We start from the raw sequence: 22359 nt of genomic DNA on the forward strand, positions 1-22359 counted from the left end.
CAGTCCAATGGCAATAACAGCCTAGTATTTCAGATGCACTAGGATGTTTTGGGGAAGAAGCCATCATTCTCTAGCACGCCAGTATTTAATCCCTGCAAACACTAGAATACTGAACTGTATTTTGGTTTGCCTGGCTGTCCCTAAAATCTTTTGAAGGGTTGTGAAAGAACTTGATTAATAATAAAAGAGTATACTTCTGGGTTTAAATAACCCTTCTCTTTTGGCAGGTAATTGTAGAATAATGATATTTTATATGTAACTATTTTCTATGCTGAAGGGGTGAACTAGTTTTACTCTCTCGGGTTTAAGTTTCACTTTTGATTTTGATGTGGTACCATGAAAAGTCAGTCTACTGATTGAAATGACACTTCCTAAAACCAGGTGAGAAAATTTTAGGGACAGTTTGTCTTAGATCTTTCCCTCAAGATAACAACTTGTTTCCCTAAGTTGATACCTTGAACTCAACTATTAACAAAGAATGTTTTCTTGTCACGAGTATCTGATATGACAGCAGCTTTTCTTCTGCGTTACAATAAAAACATTGCTGGTCCACACAGGTGGCCAGTTTTTCAAACACCTGCAAAGGTGTGAATCCTGATGGCACAGTTAAAAAATATAAGCGCCTTTATTTTGCATCTCACAGATCTGTTGAATGTTTGTTTCTTACTCTTCCTTTTAAGGGGTATCATAACCACTCAGAAGGCTGAAGCTTTAGATCTGCCCTGGAAAAAAACTTCTTGCCCTCCACCCCCGTGCCCCCCATTCCTGTCTGGGCCTGTAGAGGAGGTGATTTCTACTGATCTCTGCGTGACAAGGACCGTTCCAACCCAACAGCTAGTGCCACCCTCCTTGAGAAATACCATGGGACCCAAAGGGCTGAGGAAGAAGAAAGGCAAGAAGGTGTGCACCACCTCGTGGGTGGGGGGTGTCTCCTTGCCGGACAGCTGCCCTCAGGTGTCACACTCAACTCTTGTCGTCTTAGCCCACTTGGCCTTGATGTCTGCAGGGAACAGGCCTCCCCATTCTGCCTCTCTCGGCAGCCACAGCTATAAGCCGTGTCCTCCTGTCAGGCTCTTGCCGGAAGCCTGTCCTGTGGGTTAGTGGAAGAAACGGACATATTGTTCCCATTTGGTTACTAAAGTTCTCTTCATTATCTGGCCGAATCCCGAAGAGGAGGGCCAAGTGGCGGAGTTTATCTTTACTTCTAATTTCAGAAGAACTTCCAAAATGATCCCTTTAAGTTGCTTTTCTTATTGTTAGAAAGCCAAAGCCAAAAATGCAAAACTCATCAATCTCCCACTTGAAGACCAGAGCTTGCCTTCGTTTGAAGTCACCAAAGGTTTTCTCCGCGACCGTGAAGACGGTTTCATTCGGCTAAGGATCCACCTGTCTCAACACAGAAAGGAGAAAGACTAGAAATCCTTTTAAATGCTTCTTTTATTTCATTGGTTGTACATTGGGTGAGTGAACTGAATATTACAACCAAAACATAGAGTTGATACAAATTAGACTCCTGTTTACACTGTAAGGTAATGAATGAGGGAATTCTTTAAGTGTTACAGAAAGATTTAGTAGAAATGTTACCAGTGGTATGGCTGAACGAATATTTCTGTGAAGTGCTGTTATATTCCTGAAAACCAAGAGTGAAATGTAGTTCCCATACAAGTGGCGAGTTCATCTCTTAACTACAGTATTTGTTGAACTGCTATCTTCATGTCTTGGATATTGGTGATTTTATTTTTGTAATTAAACAAAGCATTTAAGATTTATTCATCATAGTCAGACTTCTGAATATAAACAAACTTTTGGCAAATAATATTTATACAGAAAAATAGTTTTAGATCCTCTCAAATCCCAGAATTATTCTATAAAATTACATTATAAATAAATAAAAAGCAAAATCTGTTGTACATATATTTGTACATCTATGCATTTGCCTTGCCTCCTCCTTATTGTAAATGGCATATTTATGACTCTTTGCATATTATAATCACAATTCTGGAAAATGGATATCATAGTAAAAATACAGTCTTCTATATCTGTTTGGGGATACGGGTGATGTTTTTGATGCTCCATTATTAAAGGGCTGAAAATAGCTGTGTGCTAATAATTTTAAAAATCAAAATCATGAAACAAAAGAAAGACAACGTGACAACAATTAGTCTACAAAAATATTTCAGTGATTCCTGTAATTCACCTTTTCGTAATGTACTAGGTTCTCAATGAGTTTAAGTGAAATAACAAAGAAAGAAAAGAAAAGACGAAAACAAGTTTGAATGTTTTAGGCAAGTTGTAGCATAACTACATTGTTATAGTTGAGAAAATTACAAATATCAATAATACATAAAGATGAAGCTACCAAAGAAATACAAGTTAGATACAATACTTTCCCACAAATTAAAACAAATGCCACGATACAAGCACTACGTAAGATCACACTTAGAATGGGATTTTCTTTCGATGGGGTTATCAAATCTACAAGATAAGATGCTCATTAGACGTCGACCGACATGAATTAAAATGGCGGATCTCTTTTTTTTTTTCTCCAACAAAAAATGATATGGTTGGTGCATCTAGTTTTCAGAATAGGCGGTGATGCCAAAATTTAAAATATTTTACATTCAATCTCAAAAGTCAAAATACTTCAATCGCTAATATGTTCACAAAGAAAATGGATGTTTTAAACAATTACACATAATATTCATTTATAACAGCTGTTTTGTTTTTTAAACAATAATTTAAAAACTATGTAGGTACTGTATACGCTATGTGCAACATATAAAATGTGAAATATGAAATATTTGGTACGATAGTGCTTAAAATAAACTTTAAAACAAACTTTCTGAACAAAATGTCATTGTATCGCTATTACCTTGAAGATCAACCAAGTATTTAAAAAAGTAAACAACATTAAAATATGTTTCATTCATATATAGTATATATATGTATGTGTATATATAATATGTATGTACTTGTATTAAAGTTTTTTATACTTTTGAGACATAAAATATGCTTTAAGGTGAAAGAATTAAAAGAACTATTTTTTTTCCATGCTGTAGTCAGTTACAACCCTTTAATCCAACTTTTGAAATGCAAAACAGTAATGGATTTTTTAAAAAGTGAAACTATCTACTTTTTGTTTACATAGTAATTTAGATTAAAGTCACAGTCAAATTTTCAGTGACTAAACTCAAACTTACTTAAATTAGAATATTATACAGATCTCCTCACCTACAGCTTTGTTGTTTGACTAGGTTTTTAGTTTAGAAGTTATTCTGTAATAGGCAACCGGATGGTGAGTTGGAAAAACTAACCCCTTAGATTAGACTGTTGGCATGGGCCTCTCGTTCTTGTCAAGCTGGATGAAGTCTGGCAAAATCTAGGCACTTCTACAAAGTCTCTCTTATAAAACAACTTTAAAAATATACTTGTAAAATAATACCTTCAAGACTTTGTTTGGTGGGGTATGAAGCTCATACCGTGCAAAGTTTCTTTTTCAATCTAGTTAATGTTATTCTAGAATCACACGATTCAATGCGGCATCTCCAGGCAAACCAAATACCACACTCTGATGTGTCCCCCGTACTTGTGCTTGAATTTCCACTCAAATTTTAGACCTGTGGGACAGGTGTGAGTTTTACTTCACTTCTCACCTTTGCTGCAGCATTCGTGGTGTGAAGAAGCGAGTCACACTCTTTGATCCAGTGGGCAAATGAAATGACAGTAATTGGCGTTTGAATCGAACCTGCCCTCGGAACAGATTTCTTAACTAATGCTAACTGTTTATTGCTAACTTGGAAAGCGTCTCAATTGAAATGAGTACATTGGTTGGACTTTTCTGCATCAGCTATGGTTATGGAGATAAGACAATATTCCTAGGACAGAAACTATGTTTAGAAACCCTTGAAAAGTAAACTTTATCCTTTATGTCTTTAAACGTCACAGCTGGTCTCAGGTAGTTAACTATCTTAGGTTGGAATATACTAAGCATACCATATTTAATACTCATATATGATGTAGCAGCACTAGCTTCTTACAGTTGTGGTCTGTCCGGAAGAACTAATTCTTTATTTAGCATGCAGTTTGTGGCAATTCTATTGAGGAGGAAACAGGATAGTATGTACAGTAACAATGTTTAGTTATTCTCAATGCAGATTCTTGGCATTCCATTCCGTTTCTGCTGATTATTTCAGAATTATCTGTTAAAGAGAAAGACAAGCGTGCTTTAGACATCCTTCTCAGAGGGAAAATAACGAGCATACGTTTTACTCTTTGAAAACAGGGATTTTCTTCCCTTTCTCATTTGGATATATTTTCATCTTTTGAGGCAATCGTAATTTTGAGCAATCCCCACCCTTCGTGCCGAAAAATTTTACACGTAAGCACTCCTGCCATGCGGCCGCTGTGACGAATGGTGATTTGAATGCACGCTATCGTCTTTTCTGTGAAACTCAGACAGCGTATATATATGTGGGCACCGAGTGTGCCTGGGCCCTGATCTCCTTTTTTAGTTCCTGCTTCATGTCTCTTTCTGATATGTTCCCGTTATCAACCAATTAGTATTTGCTAAATATTATGATCAGGGAGTCTAATCAGAGAATTAGTTTGTACATGGCAAGTTGTGGGAAAAGGTTAAATGTAAATACTTTTAAATGTATCATAAATTAAGTGTTATTTGGTAACTTGCATATAAAATTCAGAGATGTGTTCCCATCAAAAGTAATTTTGTTCCCAAGGTATAATAATAACCACCAGTTTCAAATTCAGGGAACGTATGAATGTCCCAGATCAAAGGGAAAAAGGGGCAACATTCTAATAAAGCAGTTAAAACATTCTAAATAAATCCAAAAGCACAGACAAAGCTGAACTATCAAATGCAAATCGTGGTCCCAGGAGCCTGATTTCCAAGTTCATTTCCAACTCCATACCTTTGCAAAAAGACAGGGAGTTTGCCCTGTCTGACCCAGTCCTCTAAATGTCAAGCTTTTAAAAAAGCCAACCTTTTAACACTTTCTAACAAAAATATTTACTCTTTGAGCAATGCTTCAAAACCAATCTTTGTGAAATTACTGAAATATTTACTTATTAAACTGCCGAGAACCTATGTTTAGGGAAAGAAACCAGTGAAAATTCTTTACGATCAAGCTAATATTCCCGTATACTGGGATCCAATTCTTAGTAAGAGCCTCATTTCCATGTATAAATTCTTAGGCCACTATGTTAGAATTCACATATATAAATATTTTCTCTTTCAAGTGGGTGTTCCTGCAGTTTGCATAATATACTCAGATAATACCAACTCAGGTAATTCCTCCCATGAAATAGACAGGAGTATCCATTGATTTATTGGAACCTACAGATTTGCGTGAAATTGATAAAAGTAGAGCAAGAACTCATTTATGTTAAAATTTATACTAAATGGAAACTCAAAACATCAAAGTTCCTGGGAATTTAATTAATTGGGAAAAATCACATTCCTTGTCTTATATCCTGACAGATAAACAAAAATCAGATATAATGATCTGATATGTAAGTATTATCATGGTATCTTTGACTAGCCACTGCAAATTGCCAATACCAAATTCTTTAGAGGGTCATATTATAACTTCACTTTTGAGTTTACATGTTTGGTTATTAAATAGGAATTATCCTATTTTGTCCCTTAGCTTCAATGCCATCTGTAAGGTTCCAAATTAAGAACGTGTTGCGGGACACCAAATCATGTCCTTTTCTCTTTCTTCTTTCCTTTTACTTTAGCAAGACTCCTTCTAAAATATTTACAGCACAAAATCTTGCAATTTCTTAAAATCAATACATAAATAATATATATTTTATAATATATTCACATCCTTTCTTATTAAGTGACACCAAATTGCTGTACAGAATGATATTCTTAGCCACCTGGAAAGAAAAGTATTCTACAGCATGCCTAGCAATGGGCTATTATAGAAATGAGTTAGAGCAATGCTTTGGACTCATACCTGACAGAGAGATATGTACAACCACCTGGGTTTAAATGAACTGTAAATTAACCTTCAAGTTCACTCAGAACATTACCTAGACTCACCCAGCCTGCTCTTACCCCTGTCCCAGCCTATATCAGATCCATTACATGGATAAAGACAATATAAATGGCTGTTACATTAGGAAGCCGTCCGCTATTACAGCTGCCTGGTGTTTAGGCCAGGAAACTGGCTCTACCCTGGTCTCTATCCTCAGCTAACTTGTGGAGTATCCTCTGGGGTATTAAAAAAAAAAAAAAAAAAAAGAAAAAAAGAATTACTCTCCTGGCAGCTGCAAGCTTCAAGAGGTCCAAGCGATTTGATTTTAGAAGGTAAGAAAGCTGTGCGTGTTTCATTTTTTGGGTGGTGACATTTTTCTGAAAAATATAACTTGATTATTAATTTTTCTCCCCTGAGAAATAGAGCTCGCTGGCACAATCTTTAGTGTTCTCTGGGGGGAGACACAGTCTGGAAATACAGACAGGAGTCCGGTGAGGAGCAGCTACAGAGTATTTCTGAAGTTACCTGCTGCCCATCTGATTGCTATTTCTGACGTCAGGAGACTGCAGTGTGATGTCAGACAAGGGCCCGAGGGCCCATGGAGGGGACAGGGCAGTTTCCCGCTGGGGGATAGCTCTGGAGGGAAGAGAAAAGCCAAGTGTGTGTGTGGGCGGGGAGGGGCTGGATGTGGGGAGAAGGGTGTGGAGAAGCCATTTCGAGGGAAAGAGGATTCTTCTGTCTAGTTTTAAATATGGGCTCCCTTTACTCAGATGTTTTTAATTCGCATCAAGAAACATAACTTAAAATCAGATGAAAAGGTACATCTGTGTGATTCCCTGTTGCGTCTCCAATTCTACACGGATATATAAAATGTGTCCTATATAAAAACGTCTTTAATCTTCATTGTAATTTTAATGGCTGGCAGGGTCAAGACCTTCAGAGGGTGTCTGAGTATTTCAATATAGGCACAAAACGTTCATTCTTAGAACAGCAGGCTGGGGGCACTTGGGTGGCTCAGCTGGCTGAGTCTGACCCTTGATTTCTGCTCAGGTCATGATCTTAGGGCTGTGAGATCGAGCCCTACATCGGGCTCCACGCTGGGCATGGAGCCTACTTAAGATTCTCTCTCTCCCTCTGTCCCACCCAACCTGAGCTCTTTTTATATGTGGCCCTGAAACATGGGCTGTGAATCCGATCTGACAAGTCCTAATCCTGAGCCTGTCCATTTTAAAGAACAGTTAATTAAATCGCAATTCACCAAAGTGACCTCGACAGACCGGCTGTCAGTGGCATCCTTCCTTCCCTACGCTCGCCAAAACTGAGATCAAAGTTCCTTCCTCAACCCCCAGGCCCTGCAGCCTGTGTTTTCTTGGAAGGGGCAATGGAAACTTCTCCTGGGGTCTGCCAGAGCTATAAGTCAGAGAAATGGCTACCACATTGGGTCCCCCAGAAATCCCCTCTCTGTTGTTTTGTTTTTATTTGAATAGATGCCCCTTTGATTTCCAGGGGGTTCTGAGTGGTTTTGGCCAGAACCCTGAGAGCTAGGTCAGTATCGCCAGTCATATTTTCGTAGACATAGAAAAAGCAGCACAAATGGCTTTCACTGGTCTGCACGATGTACAAAGTTGCTTGTGCAAGCCACTATGAGTTCAAGATGTTAACTCCCTCCACCTACGGGCATGGGAGTCCCCTCCAGGGTATAGTGATAGTCTGCATTGACCAGGGGAAATAGGGGTTCCAAAGGCCAGGTCTATACCTCTCATGGTGCCAGTGGCATCAGTGCTCAGAAGAACCGTTGTGGGAGCCTGGGAACCAGGGAAAGGGGAAGCCATGGGGTACCGTTTAGAGCACTGTGGCAGAGAAAGCAGGGACTGTCTGGAGGAGCCAGATGGACAGAGGGACCATGGGGTTGCTGGGCCCCTCCCCAGGAAGTCCTTGCCTGGACATACAAGCACATTCTACCCCAGGCTTCCTCCAGACCGAGGCCACACGCACAACTGCTCACGGAAGCAAAAACCCTGCCTCAGTCCCAGGTCTGCTGTTTGGGCTTCTAAGGACCACGACACCATATTGGACAGGACAGAAATAAAATATACTGAACAGGGTGTACTTCTGTCCATCTTTCTGATACGCTCGCTTCTTAAATTTAAGTATCTTCCCCCATAAGGAGAACCATGATGAAGAAGGGGGATAAATCACTAAAATAAGATTTTAGTCAATCTTGTTTGGTAAATCAAATTTCTGAACTTTTGAAAGGATTACTTTTAATTCCCCTTTCCACTAAGAGGAGAACACACAAAAAATGGGACTAGCTGATGCCCACGAAATCGGCAATTCTATTTTCAGAACAAAGATACACTCGATCTCAAAGCATGACCACATGTGTGAATCTTTGGTGGACCCTCTGGTTGGAACAGGCGTGTCTGTGAAGCAAAAATATCAGTGGGCTGCAGTGGGGTCTACTTCTTAATTAGCATTTCCTTCAGGCCGTTGGATTTTTCAGAATCTGACAATTCTCCTTCATCCACATTCTTAATTTGTTCCCACATGAGCCTCGTACACAAGTAGACCAATATTTATTTACTGAAGAGAGAATGTGAATGGCCCCGAAGAACATCCAGGGGGTTGTTTTCCCAGGAAATGTGTGATGGGCAGTCATTGACTAATCTCTGTGTCCTTGGCGACGCATCTACCACTGCCTTGTGGTGCCATGGCAGTCAAGTTCATTAAAAAGAAGTCTGGGTCCTCGTACGGTAAACCAGCTGACGGGGGCAGGGCCCCCGCAGGCAGAGCACATGAATGAGTGGGTCAGGTAGGGAGTGTGGCAGATGGAAGGTCCTGTGCCTACAAGGAATGGAGGGGAAGCTAACCAGCTCCAGCCAAATGCTATGTGCAGAAACCCGGGCTCTACATTGCTTGACCCAATCTTCATTTTCCAAAAGAAGCTGGAAATTCAGCAACTAATTCACATTACAGAAAATAACTGTGTGGCTCACATATCTCTTGAGGCTGTGTCCTCTTTGAGCATTACTGATTGGAAGGAGCTATCCACTAAGTTTGGATCACTGGCTTCCCGAGCCGGGCAGACGCCAGGGCTGGAGGCAATACCGAGGGAGCCAGCAGTCATCACTGTGGGGCGTGGTTGGAGGAGGAGGTCTATTGGGGAGTTAATCCTGCAACTTGCAGACATTTGACTTTCACCCAAAGAACAGGGTACTTGACCAATAGGCACCATCTAAGAAAAAAACTACTGTCCCTCCCTTTACAGATTCACCAGATATGAAATATCCACATTCCTTGTCTCTTCCAAGATGATGCTAAATTTTGGCTGAGCCATCCGTATGCTCTGACCCTTGGTGGACACTTGAGAAAGAGCTGACTAGCATGAGAAATGCACTTGGTTGAAACACCAAACTTGAGTGTGTCAGCACCATCAACTCAACTGCCGAACTGACTAGCCTTTGTGTCAGAGCGGGCCAAAGAGGACAAGTCAACATAGCATTTCTCCCGGGCTTCAGAGGCTCCAAGTATTACCGCTTTCTGAGTTTTCTACCTTGTGATGGATATCCAGGAACTGAACATATGAATAATTATGGAAATTGTGAGCTTCCAGACGACTTCTAGAAATATTCACGCTTTTTATATAAATGTGTTCATTACCACCAAGTTTCAGGGACGTCAGACGAGCTGTCTTTTAAAATGTTAGCTCAACATTAAAGGCAGTAGGAAAGCTTACTGCTTGGCTTAATTGAGAGGAAAATCATTTCAGTGGGAAGACCCAGCCATTCCTATGGATCCAAACCACAGAACAATTCGAAGGCAGGAATAAGGTTTTACTCAAACCCCCCTGCGGAGAGCCATCCAGTAGTGTGTTTGAGTGCAGTTGAAGACTTGGATAAAGCATGCCTTATAAAATATTTGTGTGGTTTTGCTGAAATCTGAAGGCATCTCAGTGGATCTCGATAGCACTCACAAGGGATCTCAAGTGGATATTTCCAAGCAAGGAGGCTTCATTAATGGGGTCCATGGCAAAATTGGTTTTGTAAGAACAAGGCAGTGTGTCTTTTGTCTGTATATCCCTAATGTTGGGGATAGGGCAGGGCATGCAGGAGGCACTTACTAACTGCTAGCTGCATGGAGGGCTGAATCAATATTTACTGTGGACACAGTACCATGATGCTGGCATTGGCGGAAGCCCAACCAACAGTCACAAGGAAGACATAGCAATGGCAGCAGAAGAACCCTCTGGACAATATCGATCTGTGCAGTCTTTCAGGGCATTTACGGATTCGGGAATATCAAAGAGAACAAATAGGCCTCTCCTTCCTCTACTCCTTGTTATAGACAGGTAAGAGGAAAAATCTTCCAGGCTGGGGGAAGAATCCCTCACAAAGAAGGAAACATGGCAGAGAAAAAAAACGCCACCTGACGAAAACGTTAGACTTGGTTGATCCCTTAGAAGTCATCTTCTGCAGTTACAAGGCTCTATTTCTTCAGAAGGTAATTTCTAAGAGGATGTTTCACCATCTCCTTAAACAGAACTAATTATTAGTTTTAAAACTGAAAACTGAATGGAATTTCCTAAAACTGTGGTCAACCTAAGGAGGCTTATTACTCACCATCCTAATAGCTCGCTCGTTCTTTTTCTTTCCTTCCTTTCTTTCTTCTCTTTCTCTTTTCCTTCCTTCCTTTCTTTCTTTTTATTTATTTATTTTTGAACAGTTTTTTCTTTTAATTCTGTCATGCATGTTTTTCTTCACTACGATCCACCGGCATCCGCCTCACACCACCCTCTCTCTCCACTGCTTAATTTTCTCTCCACCTTTTCCCCCGGACTCCACACATCTTCCCCAGGGCAGTCACTACGATCTGAAATTCCCGGATTTTGTCTGAGAGGCCAGAATAGTGACATATTCTGGTTGAGGCAAACTGTGCAAAGGCGGAGAGACATGTGTATGTTTTGGGCTGCAAAATAGTTCTGTACTTAATCACAATATGAATTACCAAAGTCAAAAGCGAATTACTTTGATTTTGGTGAATGTAGCATGATCAGAGCAATTCTAATGATACGTGTTAATAAATGAACACTTTTTAAGCATTTTGGTCCATTTCAAGATGATGTGTAACGAGCAGCATATAAAAAGATGTTTTGGAAAATAATCCGATTCATTATCTGGGGGAAATATTGTTCTGACAGAAGGCAGCGTCTCAGGCCATATTTGACTTGTTTTCAGAATGGGGTTTTATGAATATAGGCAGGGCACATTTTGGGCTTGTGGGAGAAAATTCTCACACGTGACCATGGGCTTCCCTCTTGAGAAGGGAAGCCTGAGGCTGGCCGGAATGCCCGCAGTATTTAGCAGAACTGAACAGGCAGTATATTCAGGGTTACTGTTTTGTCCTCTGTCATTAATGGAAAGTTTACATTCAGAGTTCTAATTCCTTTGTTTTCAGTGATGTCATTTTGTTGAGGACTCACTTCTAGTATTTTCCATCCTATAATAGTTGAACAGAAAGATTTTTTGGATATACTTTTCAATATATGAAAAACTGTAAGTTAAAAACATTAATAACTGAGTTTCTCTACAAAAGGCAAAAACACTGGCCTCATTTAAAACTACTGACCAGGGTCTACACTGACAATTTATATTATCTGGACAAAATAGGTACATGGAAATTCTTGATTTGATATTCTTCACATGAGCCCATGTCACATGTGGAAAAATCTAGACTCCTCTGAGTACGGAGGAAGGCTCCGATCACGATCCCTTTTTCTACCCCACACCCAGCCTCGACCAGTCCGATTCCCAGGAGAGAATTCTGAGGAACATTACTGCTGCTTTTACAGTGAGACAGGAATCTAGTCTAAAAATCCCTATGCTATCCAAGGGTGACTTTCTCCTGTAGGATCTAAAGGAGGAAGAAGGAAAGGCATAGGAGAGACTTTTTGTTCCCTGGGCTGTAGAAGTGCTGTAGAAGTGTTTCGAACAAAAACACATTCAGGAGCGTGGCGTGCTTGTTCAGGGAGAGAGCAGCTATGGGACCATGTTAGCTCTGCAAGGGCCAGAGGAAGGCAAAACAACAGGAAAACGAAACCAAATCCTAGTCTGGGAGGGCCCTACGACAACCAGGAGAAAAGGAGGCAGATCAAGCCGTGGCATCCATGGGAAACGGGCCGGTGTGTGGATGAAAGCACCTGGAGGTCGGGCAGGACAAGTCCCAGATTTTCTCTTCCCATTCCTGCCCGTTCAACATTCCTGACCTGACTGCACACCGCATATCTCATCCCTACTCCCCCAGCCTAACCCGGCCAACATCACAGCCACAGAATTCACCAGAGGTAATGCTTCCTTTGCTCCAGCAGGTGGAGAAGGTGAAGGACTTTTCCATCACACAACTGTCCGGGGCTCTGAGCTAGGCACGTGCTTTTGGCAACGGTCTTGAATCTCAAAAATAGAGAAACATCCACGCACGTGGTATCTGGCCTGTTCTGTGCTGTTAATACAGTGCTATCCTTGAGCAATGTCATGCATTAAGTATACCCTGACAGATCAACCTGGAGACCTTACCATCAAGTGCATCACTGTCTCTATGGGAGAATTATTTGAGTTTTAAACCAAATGACAGAGGGAACTCTGAACAAACATTTTTGAAACTGGGGACTGTCTGTATATTAAAGGAGGCCAAATTTCTCTACTATGTCAAGAAATAATAGATAATATTTGGGCCACACTATTTAAGAAAATACTCTTAAACATTACAATAAAAATTAGAAAACATTTCTCTTAAAATATTGTATTTAGAATATGTTCTTTGAGATGTGGGGCATGGGAGGCTCGCTGGGATTAAACAGACTGCCCACATCAGAAGCTATTTCCCTGAAGGTGACCTCTGGGCATGAAGGCGGATTCTAAGAAAACATTTTTTATACCTTTACAAAAGAGTTCATGCAGCAATGGAAAAGAAACTTCAAGAACATTTATACCTGCTCTTTTCAAAATGGGATTTTTACTCCAAGTAATAAATGGAAGATTTGGGCCCAGAAAAATCCCAGAAACAAGATCCTGTTGGATTCAACCTCAAGTCCTCAATCCTACTCAATGCTCTGCTTTTGTATCTACCACCATTACGTTAGGCTTAGAATCCCGAGCACATTTTGGCTGTAGTACTCATCTTAACAGTGGAGCAGAATGTATAATTTATCCTGTTGACAACTGGCTTTTAGGACACCAAAGGCAGGGAAGTAAGCAAATGTGAAGATTCAGTAAAAGGAACGGTAAGGTTAGTGTGAGGTGCACACATGAAGCGTGTCTCGGTGTCGTCATCATCTCGTACATTTCAAGAACTGGTGGGATGACACTGCCATCTAATAAAATTTTCAGCAAAATTATGGTTTTTTTGCTACTTTAGTCCTTTTCCTGTTTGAGTATGTGTGTCATAAAGACACAGAGAGAGAACAAGGTTGGTTAACAGGCCTACGTAGTTGTGTGTAAAATCACGGTGCAAAGGTAAAATCAGAGTCCCGGAGTAGAATTTCAGGAGGCTTGTCTATGCCACCAACAAGCTTCGTGACCCTCTGAGCCTAGTTTCTCACTTTGCCTGTACAGCATGGGCATCTGGAGAGCTACACAAGGATACCGTCTGTCTTCCCTAACAACTCTGAGGAAGAGCCCAAATATGGTAGAATAGATGGCAAAATGGACACCAAAAAAGAAAAAATATAAAGAAATCTCCTACATTCTCTTTTATTTCTTTATTGCTGTCCTCTGTCAAAACTCAGTGGGTAAGACCTTCCCTTGGGTATTTCTATTTTTTGAAATGATCCTTATTAGGTGATAATCACTTTCACTGGAATTACTTGCATGTTGGTTTGGGGCCTGTCCCCCTTATTAGGTTAAGCTCAGGAGAACAGGGACTATTTTGTTTGATTCTGTATTCCCAGAATCCTGAATTTTAATGACACACCGTAGGTGCTTAATAAATGTCTGTTGAGAAAAAGTATGAAGGTGCGTTGCTGCTGAGCCAACAGTGGGCTTTTGTTACGGCCTGGCATCTCAGGAGAGACCCAGCTTCCAACAAGGATGGCTCACTGAGGAAGGACTTGTATTTGCCTTCAGTTACCTGCTTTATGAAAACTCTTAAAGGAAAACACAGCAACAAGAGCATTTTTAAAGTAATAAAAAAATAACTCTGAGCTATGGATTTCACAGAAGCACCATCAGACATCTTCTTTCCAACCCTACTCACTGCTTCTTTGGGGAAATGTCTGTTCAGATCCTTTGTCCAATTTGAAAAATTGTGGTAAAACAGGAATAACTTACTATTTGCCCTTTTAATCATTTCTAAATGGTGAATTTCAGTGGCCCAGGGACACTCGCCAGAGAGCAACCACCCCTGTCCATCTCCGGAACTCTTCAGCATTCCAAAACAGCACTCGGTCCCCAGTGAACAGTAGCTGCCTATTCCTGCTTCATCCCAATGCTTATTCCTTCTTCCCTCTCTCCTTCCCATGTTTGTCGCTGCCTCTCTGTGTCACACCGGAGTCATGAGCAACTTCCTAGGCTCGCTTTCTAAGTCAGCTCCCTGCCTCACTTACCATGGAACCCCCTCCCGGGGCTCCTTTCAGTTGCCTCCTCCAGGCTGCCCCAAACAACCACTCCCAAGTAGTGACATTCAATGACCCTGGGACTGGTATAAGAGAACAGTTCTATGGAGACCTTGGAGACAAACAAGGTCTCTCTTTCCAAATTACGATTGTTTGAAAAGTCCTGGTTGAGAGGACTCCTGCTGGCAGACTCTGTCCAGCCAGAAGTTATTTGCCAGTTTGCCATCCTGGGAAGGGGGAAATGGCACCCCTGTCCATCTGCTGTCTAGCTCCTGTTTACTGGACTCAAATCTGAATTCCCTAGTGGTTTCATCAAGCAGCAGTATTTTCAGACTATTTACGATATTGAACTTGACTTCAAAAAGGCTTGCTTCTATGAGAACTTCCTTCTCAAACGGTTACAACTTTAAAAACTAAGAGTGAAACTCAAAAGACAGAAGTTTTTAAGGGAACCACATAAAGAGGTTCGTCCTGACCCTACGCTGACCACAAGCTCCAACCTCATTTAAATACGGTGGAGACACAGAAGAAGAGGATTTGGAGGCGGGCAAACTTGAATTCTAAATCTGTCCAGTCACTTCCCACCTGCTTGAATCTTCAATTGTCCTTTAAGATTTGCTTTCCTCTGGCAAATGGATAAAACCCTTCACAGAGTTTTGTTGAGAAGTAAATGAAATAATGTAGAGCAGGTGTCTGATGCTTAATAGTGGTTACTGGTAAGTGTTGGTTCCCTTCCCTTAAAAGAGAAGGGGATAAGTAAGATTTGGCTTCAGCTTCTGTTTAAATGGGCATTCAAGTAATAATACTGTGCATTTAAATATTCTATGATCTGTATGGCACTCCATCTATGTTGGTAATAAACTCGATTTTGATGCAATTCAGATATTAAGAATGTCAAATACACTTACTTTCGTTTCCATATTTGCATATCCTGACCTGTCACCGACAACTAACTATAGGCCGAATTTCTCATTTATTCATGAAAAAGTCTTGACTGTCTCTCATACTAATAATTTTTCAAACCCAAATCTTTTATTACGAAAGCATCAACTGCCATCAGCGTCTGATGATCAGTGCCGTAGAAAGCGAACATCATATGAGAGGCCGGATTTCCCACGCTTTAAACTTGAACGTCTAGCCCCATTGGGTGTGCTGCCATTGGTAAAGGATTTGGCACCTCTTATTCTTGGCACTCCTCATCTCTCCAGTGGGAACCAAACACGGTCCCTAACTCATGAGTTGAGAGGGTTAGATCATGTGTTTAGTGAATACCTGGCAGCAGGAAGCACACAAGACGGCTGTTTTATTTGGTAGTATTTCATCTATTTTTAATTCCCAGGCTAAGCCACAGAACATGAATATTTTGACAAGGTATACGCAGCATTCGCTAAATACTGGTAGATCACTGCGCTTAGAGCAAACCATGATTTATGGACACCTGTGCATACCGGTCTCGGCTAACCCATGTCTACACCTCTATCTTCAAGACCTTCACCTCTCCTTTCCTGGATCCCACATACACCACAGACGAAGCAAGAGGCTTATGTTAAAAAACAAAAAACAACCCCCCCCCCCAAAACAAAACTCTTAAAAACCCTTTTCTGTGGAGTGCCTAGGTGGCTCAATGGGTTAAGCCTCTGCCTTTGGCTCAGGTCATGATCTCAGGTTCCTGGGATCGAGTCCCGCATCGGGCTCTCTGCTTGGCAGGGAGCCTGCTTCCTCCTCCTCCTCCTCTCTCTCTCTGCCTGCCTCTCTGCCTACTTGTGATCTCTGTCGAGTAAATAAAAAAAAATCTTAAAAAAAAAAAAAAAACCTTTTCTGTGGCAAAGAAATACAACGGGCTTTTCTTTTCAATCTTGACATGCTCCTCAGATTTTGCTTTTTTAATGTCTTATTCAAGAACATCCTTCATGTTGCGGGGGTCAGAGAAGAGCAAAGAAAATGCGAACAATAGCAATCGATCCACACAATCCCTTTCCTCCTGAATTCTCATCACTAGAGTGTTTCTCTGGCCCTTTCAAATATTTTGGTGTCCCAATGACAAATATTGAAAGAATGGTGGAGGAACTACGAAATTATAACTGGAAAAAATATTTGGAGAAAAGACGGAATCAATTTTAACATCCCTGGCTTTCTTTTTGATTCCTCAAAAACCTTTTTAAAGTCTACAGGACGAAAGCAAAGCTATTGACTATTCAAAAACAAATGTGTAGTCAACACACCCAAGCTACACTGTGGTTTGGCAGAGGACAGGATGTGGTGGTAGAAGAGTTTTTAACCCTTACGTAACGTTGAGGAGTCACTTAACCTTTCTAGGTCCTTCTCACTGTGCAATGGAAGGTTAGGGAGCTTGGGATGTTCTGCCACTGGATCCATGATCTTGGCCAAGCTCCTTGGCTTCTCGAAACTGCCATTTCCTCATCGGCATACTGGGGATAAGAACAGTCCCTTTTAGGGCCATTTTGGGTTTTAATTTTAATTCTGTGAAAGGCTTATTAGCACCATGTCATGTCTCCATAAAGGAGAGCTATTGACAAGTTTGGGTGTTGTCTATGGGCTCTCTACTTTGTGGACCGTTGAATGACCATTTAAAGCACATTCTCAGGAAGGCAGTGTGGTGAAAGGAAAAGCAGTCCTCTAGGAAGGACACAGAGAATTGGGTTCTAGTCCTGGTTCTCTTAATAGTTGTGTGACTTAGATAAGCTGCCCTGATGACGTGGGTCCCTCTTCCAATTTGTAGCTAGCACCATAGCTCTCTTTTGTGTGTTACCAGGGAGGTATGGCAGGATTGTGGTGAATTTGCCCCTATGACTTACTCCTTCCAGGACTAGGAGTCGTCAATGCTGGTCTTGGGTCAGACCTGCCGTGCTTGATGCAGCCGTGACTCTGGGAAAATGGGGGACATTTACAATGTCCAGCTTAATGATGTTGCTCCCAGAAGTGCATTGTGGTATATGGTGACGAGTGTCTGTATTTGATTATGGGAAGCTCATCGATATGCGCTCTGAGAATCCCTAGAAACTCCCAAGTAAAGGGCATGATGATAAGAAGAATATAATTACTGAAAGTCAAAGAGACCAAAAGCACCTGCATATTATACCTGATGTGGAGGCATGCCAGATTCTATACCTGATGTGGAGGCATGCCAGATTCTAAATGCTAGAACAACTATGGTTCTTCCAACATCAGAAAATACCAGTCAACAGATTGGTCCTTCGTGGTACAAATAAAAGGGAAGATGTGTCAACAAGAACCATTCTTTCCATGTGAGTCACTGGAGAGAGGTCTTATAGAAGGCTGGTATGGCAGGGTCAAGAAAGTTGGTAAAGGTATTAGAGAAGCTGGAGAAGACCCTTAGAGAGCCCTGAATTTCCCTGATTCTTAATTATTCATCCTTGCCCATACTGTCTATTTTCACGCTATCCCAATCTTCAGTGATGAAGTAGCTTCCTTCCCAGGGAACCTGACCTTGGCCTGTCCCGGCTCATTTCTACCTGCTCACTTGCAGTGGATCAGTGTTTCCTAGTCTCTCATTTAACATCCCACCGGTCTTGCTCTCATCCTGCCCTCCCAGAGCCTCGGCAACCAATCCCTCCATGCCTGCGCGACTTGAGTTTTCCAGTCCTGACCAAACTCACCCTCTCCTCACTCCCGCTCTTTGCAGCGTGGCCTACCGCAGGTCGTTTTGCCCACGTGAGCAAGTGTCCACCCCCTTCCCGGAGATCTAACAAAATCATAGCTGTTTTCTTTGCCTCTGCTGCGGGATAAAGCTCAGGACTGATTCTGAAACTCCCATCAGAACCACAGAGGCTATTGGGGAAGAGGCTGGAGTCAGGGGGGAGGCAGAGTCCAGGGGCAGGTAGACCTGAGGTCACATGCTGCTCTAGTACTGATTCGAGCTCTGGCCAATCTAAGCCTTGATTTTGTCACATGTAAAGGAGGCAGAATAGGACCCACCCGGTAGGGTTAAATACGGGAAGGCACGTAAAGCAGGATGGTGGTGCCTCGTGCCTGTGGGTTCCTTTCCCCTGACCCCACGCCCATCTCCAGCCCTTACACTTCACACTGGTTCTTCTCTGTCAAATTCCCACACATCCCTCAAGACCCACCTCCTCATCCCTTTAGGAGTAAGGGCCCGCCATGGAGCGTACTTCCCGCGGAGTACTGTTTGAGTCTCTGTTTCACTTTGTGACAGTCCCTGATCGCTCCGTTTCTCTGACTAGACAGTAACCCTGGGTAGCGAGCCCTCCTCCACACTGGCGGCCTCCAGAATGATCAGCAGGCTCCGCCACGACTGACCTTGGAGCCATCGCCTCAAGCCCTGTGGCCCAGAGGCAATGCTCGCAGAGGCTGAGAGGCCAGACCTAACGCCAGCTGCCTGGGACATGGGGTGGCATCACAGCCAGTCCGTGCAGGAACAGTCGGGGTGGCTGCCGTCCCTCCTCCTCATCAGGCAGCAGTGAGGCTCTCTCCTCCCCATCTGCCCACACAGAAAGCCTGGCAGCTCCCCAAATACACAGGTAGCCGTGCGAGAGGGCGGGCAGCCGTGGCTGGACTTGGGGAGGTAAAAGCCTGTAAATCAAAACTGTACGCTGTTCCTAACAATTTTTTATTAAGACTGAGACCCCGGGGCACCTGGGTGGCTCAGAAGGTTAAGCATCTGCCTTCGGCTCAGGTCATGATCTCCAGGTCCTGGAATCGAGCCCCAGGTCAGGCTCCAAACCCAACAGGGACTCTGCTTCTCCCTCTGCCTCTCCCCCTGCTTGTGCTCTCGCTCTCTCTCTCTCTGTCTCCCAAATGAATAAATATCATCTTAAAAAATAAAATAAAAAAAAGACTGAGACCCCCATTTGTCTTTCAATCCTCGAAAATGGATCTCAATTCCTGCCCTGTAGCTCGGCTCTCTTTCCTTAGAGATCTAGAGCCGAAATAAACACGTATACTAGATGAATTGTACATCATTCGTGCTGCTCAGAAGAGAAAAACCCCCAATTTGGAAAGTTGGACATGATTTTATTAACATCCACAAAATCCCATATACTCCTGGGCAAAGAACTTCTCCATCTAAAAAGACTCCCCCCCAGCTTCCATCAAAATGCAAAAGAGGGTGGGATTCGAGGTATAATAAGCAGGACGATCCACCAGGCAGTCAGGTTCCACATAAGGACCCTTGACATTTTCTCTTCAGCTGTACCAAACTAGAGCTGATAGTATGTCTTTAGGTGCAATCTACGAAAGAATTCTACCCAAGTGTCTTACCACGAGGTGTAAATTATTCATGAAAAATGGAAATGTACTAGATGACAACACTTACATAACTAACTTAGTCTTCCCTCAGAATCCGCAGATACATTTATTAATTAAACTTCATGGTCGTTTGTCCCGCAAAGCAGCGGCTTTGGAGGCAGAAAACGGAAAGGTCTACTGCCCTCTTCTTTTCTGATTTCTTGAAGATAATTTCTTGAACATAATCTGCGCCTGTCTGGCTCTCTGAGATCCAAGACCCACCTCTCCTCCAAAGATGTTCTGACCACACCTGATGCCAAGTGTGGTTCCCGATGTCCTCGCCACACTGCACAGGGCATTCATACTCATCATGCCGAGTAGCTGTGACCAACAGTGTTCGCCGAATGCAAATAACACAATTTCAGAAATTCATTTATTTTTTTTTACTTGAAGAGGTAGGGCAGGCTCCCATCTCCACATACCCATGTGCACATGCACATGCACGCGTGCGTACACACACACACACACACACACACACACACACTCTCTCTCTCTCTTTCTCACTGCTGCTGTTCTCTACAAAATACTTGATGGGACAATTCTGCCTCATTTGAAGCTACCCAATCCATTCCTGAAATGGAACCCCTTCTGTAGTTAGAACATCGGCAACAAGTCAATGGTGGCTAAGCAGCTTCTGCAGTCTGGAGTCTATTGCCGGGATGGATAGACGTCTCTACCTGAGTACTAGCCATTGGGGCTGGATTCTGACATTTGCTGTCTGGGTCTTTCTGGAGCGCAGTCTAGTTGGGCCCCAGCTGCTCTGCATAATTATCTGTTCCTGGGAACCAGCAAGCAGGGAGGAAGGAGGAGTCTGAGCTTCTGTATGTGGAGGCCAGTTACTACTCTGTGTTCAGCAGAGGAATTTCACAGAAGCCTCCTCCCCACCCCCTCCCCTGCAAAGGCTTTGCAGAACCAAGATTTTTCTTATGAAAAAAATAAAAAAATTGAAAAAACAGGCTCCAAATGGGTCAAGTGGTGAATAGTGGGGGATGTTTAATGCCTCCTACATTTATCCAAATATAGTCCTGACAGATGGCTTTGCATAAGAGATTTTTTACAAAACTCTTTGAGATGAGAGTTTAAGTAAAACACGACCTTACCTTTCTAGATTTCTTGGTTAGTACAGGCTAACTTACATATCGGCTAATCCTTATACAAATAGTTTTATGTACAATTATTTGTGAGATAGAAGTAAAATCTGATGGTTGGAAGCTTTTTTTCTTCCCTCTCAAGTTATCTGTAGCAGGCCTGATAAAACATAACGTGAATCCTGCTGCATGTAATTATTTTATTTTTTTGATACAATATTGTTGCCATTGATTATCATATATAGTAAATTTATGCCGGGCAGGTGTGAAAAATGAGATTTTCTGGCTTATCAAATATTCTAATAAATAGAGGGTTATGTGAGTATATTATTAACTAATTTTCAATAAACTCTTCTCAGGTCAACTTTCTGTTGTTTGGATTTAATCTCTGGGGGAGTGTTCAAACATGTGACAAGACCTAGAGGTCAAAATTTTAAAACCTCAATCATCACTTTCTGTAGATGTGATTTTTTTTTTCACATCTTGCCAGAAATAGAATTTGTTTTCACAAGCTTTGAAAGTACTGGTGGGTTGGTTGGTCCATAAAGAGTTTCCTAATAGTCAAGGGTAGGAATTTTTCTTCCCAGCACAGGCTCAGCTCCCAAAATGAATTAGATGGATAACTGCCCTCACTGTCCCCATAAGCCCTCACTGTCGAACATGGGCAATGACTATTCTCACCATGTCTAGAGGGACTCTTTCTTCTGAGCAAAGGCTTGGGGGGTCTTTGAGCTTTCTGGCTCTTAAGTGTCACTGCAGTAAGAAGGGGGAAGCCACACATCAGGGGTAAGCACACTGGAGACATCTGACCAATGAGTGCGTTCAACTGCGGTCCCTGAAGGGACTGAGTCCTTCAGGGGTGATTTCCTGTGGCTAACCCTTCATGTCAGCCCCAATTTCTTTTTCTGCCACGGGACATTTACAGGGATGGGTTTTGCCATAGTATGAAAGAGTTTGTCCATTTGTGTTGGGTTCAAAATAACTCTCTCCACGTCAGGGGCAGAGGCAAGGGAGAGGAGGCCTTTACCAGGGGCCACCGCTCAGTTCAGCTCTTGTTAAAACCCCTCACTGGTCTCCACAGACTCTCGCGCCTCAGATCTGTCTGCTCATTTCCCCCAGAGCTCTGTGCTATCACTATCCTTCCGGAAGACCTTCATCGGCCCAATCAGGCAAAAGCCTCTGCCTTGGCATTGAAGGATCAGACCCGGCTGCAGCCAGCTCTACACACTGAAGCCCTGACCAATCAGACTGTTGGATCTCGGCCTCGACTGTACACTTCCCTGCCCGCCTGCGTGTGGGAGCCTGCCCTTCTGTCTTTTGGGCAAAGATGCTCAGAGGAACGCATGGGTGGAGTCCTTGAAGGACTCAGAGGCGGGAG

At 42.4% G+C, this 22359-nt stretch overlaps 1 protein-coding gene across 8 annotated transcripts in view; it reads right to left on the bottom strand.

Annotated features, from left to right (window-relative positions):
• Window positions 1-1419: 1419 nt before the first annotated feature.
• MBNL2 (muscleblind like splicing regulator 2) overlaps window positions 1420-22359 on the bottom strand; it is a 156974-nt gene continuing 136034 nt past the window's right edge. For 4 of the 8 annotated variants that reach the window (XM_032314981.1, XM_032314984.1, XM_032314985.1 and 1 more), the window contains one exon: window positions 1420-4199. In XM_032314981.1, the coding sequence (XP_032170872.1) occupies window positions 4072-4199 (128 nt within the window). In that variant the 3' untranslated portion in view covers window positions 1420-4071. The remainder of the gene's footprint in view (window positions 4200-22359) is intronic. The other 4 variants (XM_032314982.1, XM_032314986.1, XM_032314987.1 and 1 more) reach the window with 1 other exon arrangement.

The sequence above is a fragment of the Mustela erminea genome, chromosome 15 (assembly GCF_009829155.1).
Source record: "Mustela erminea isolate mMusErm1 chromosome 15, mMusErm1.Pri, whole genome shotgun sequence".
In the NCBI taxonomy this organism is placed as follows: domain Eukaryota; kingdom Metazoa; phylum Chordata; class Mammalia; order Carnivora; family Mustelidae; genus Mustela; species Mustela erminea.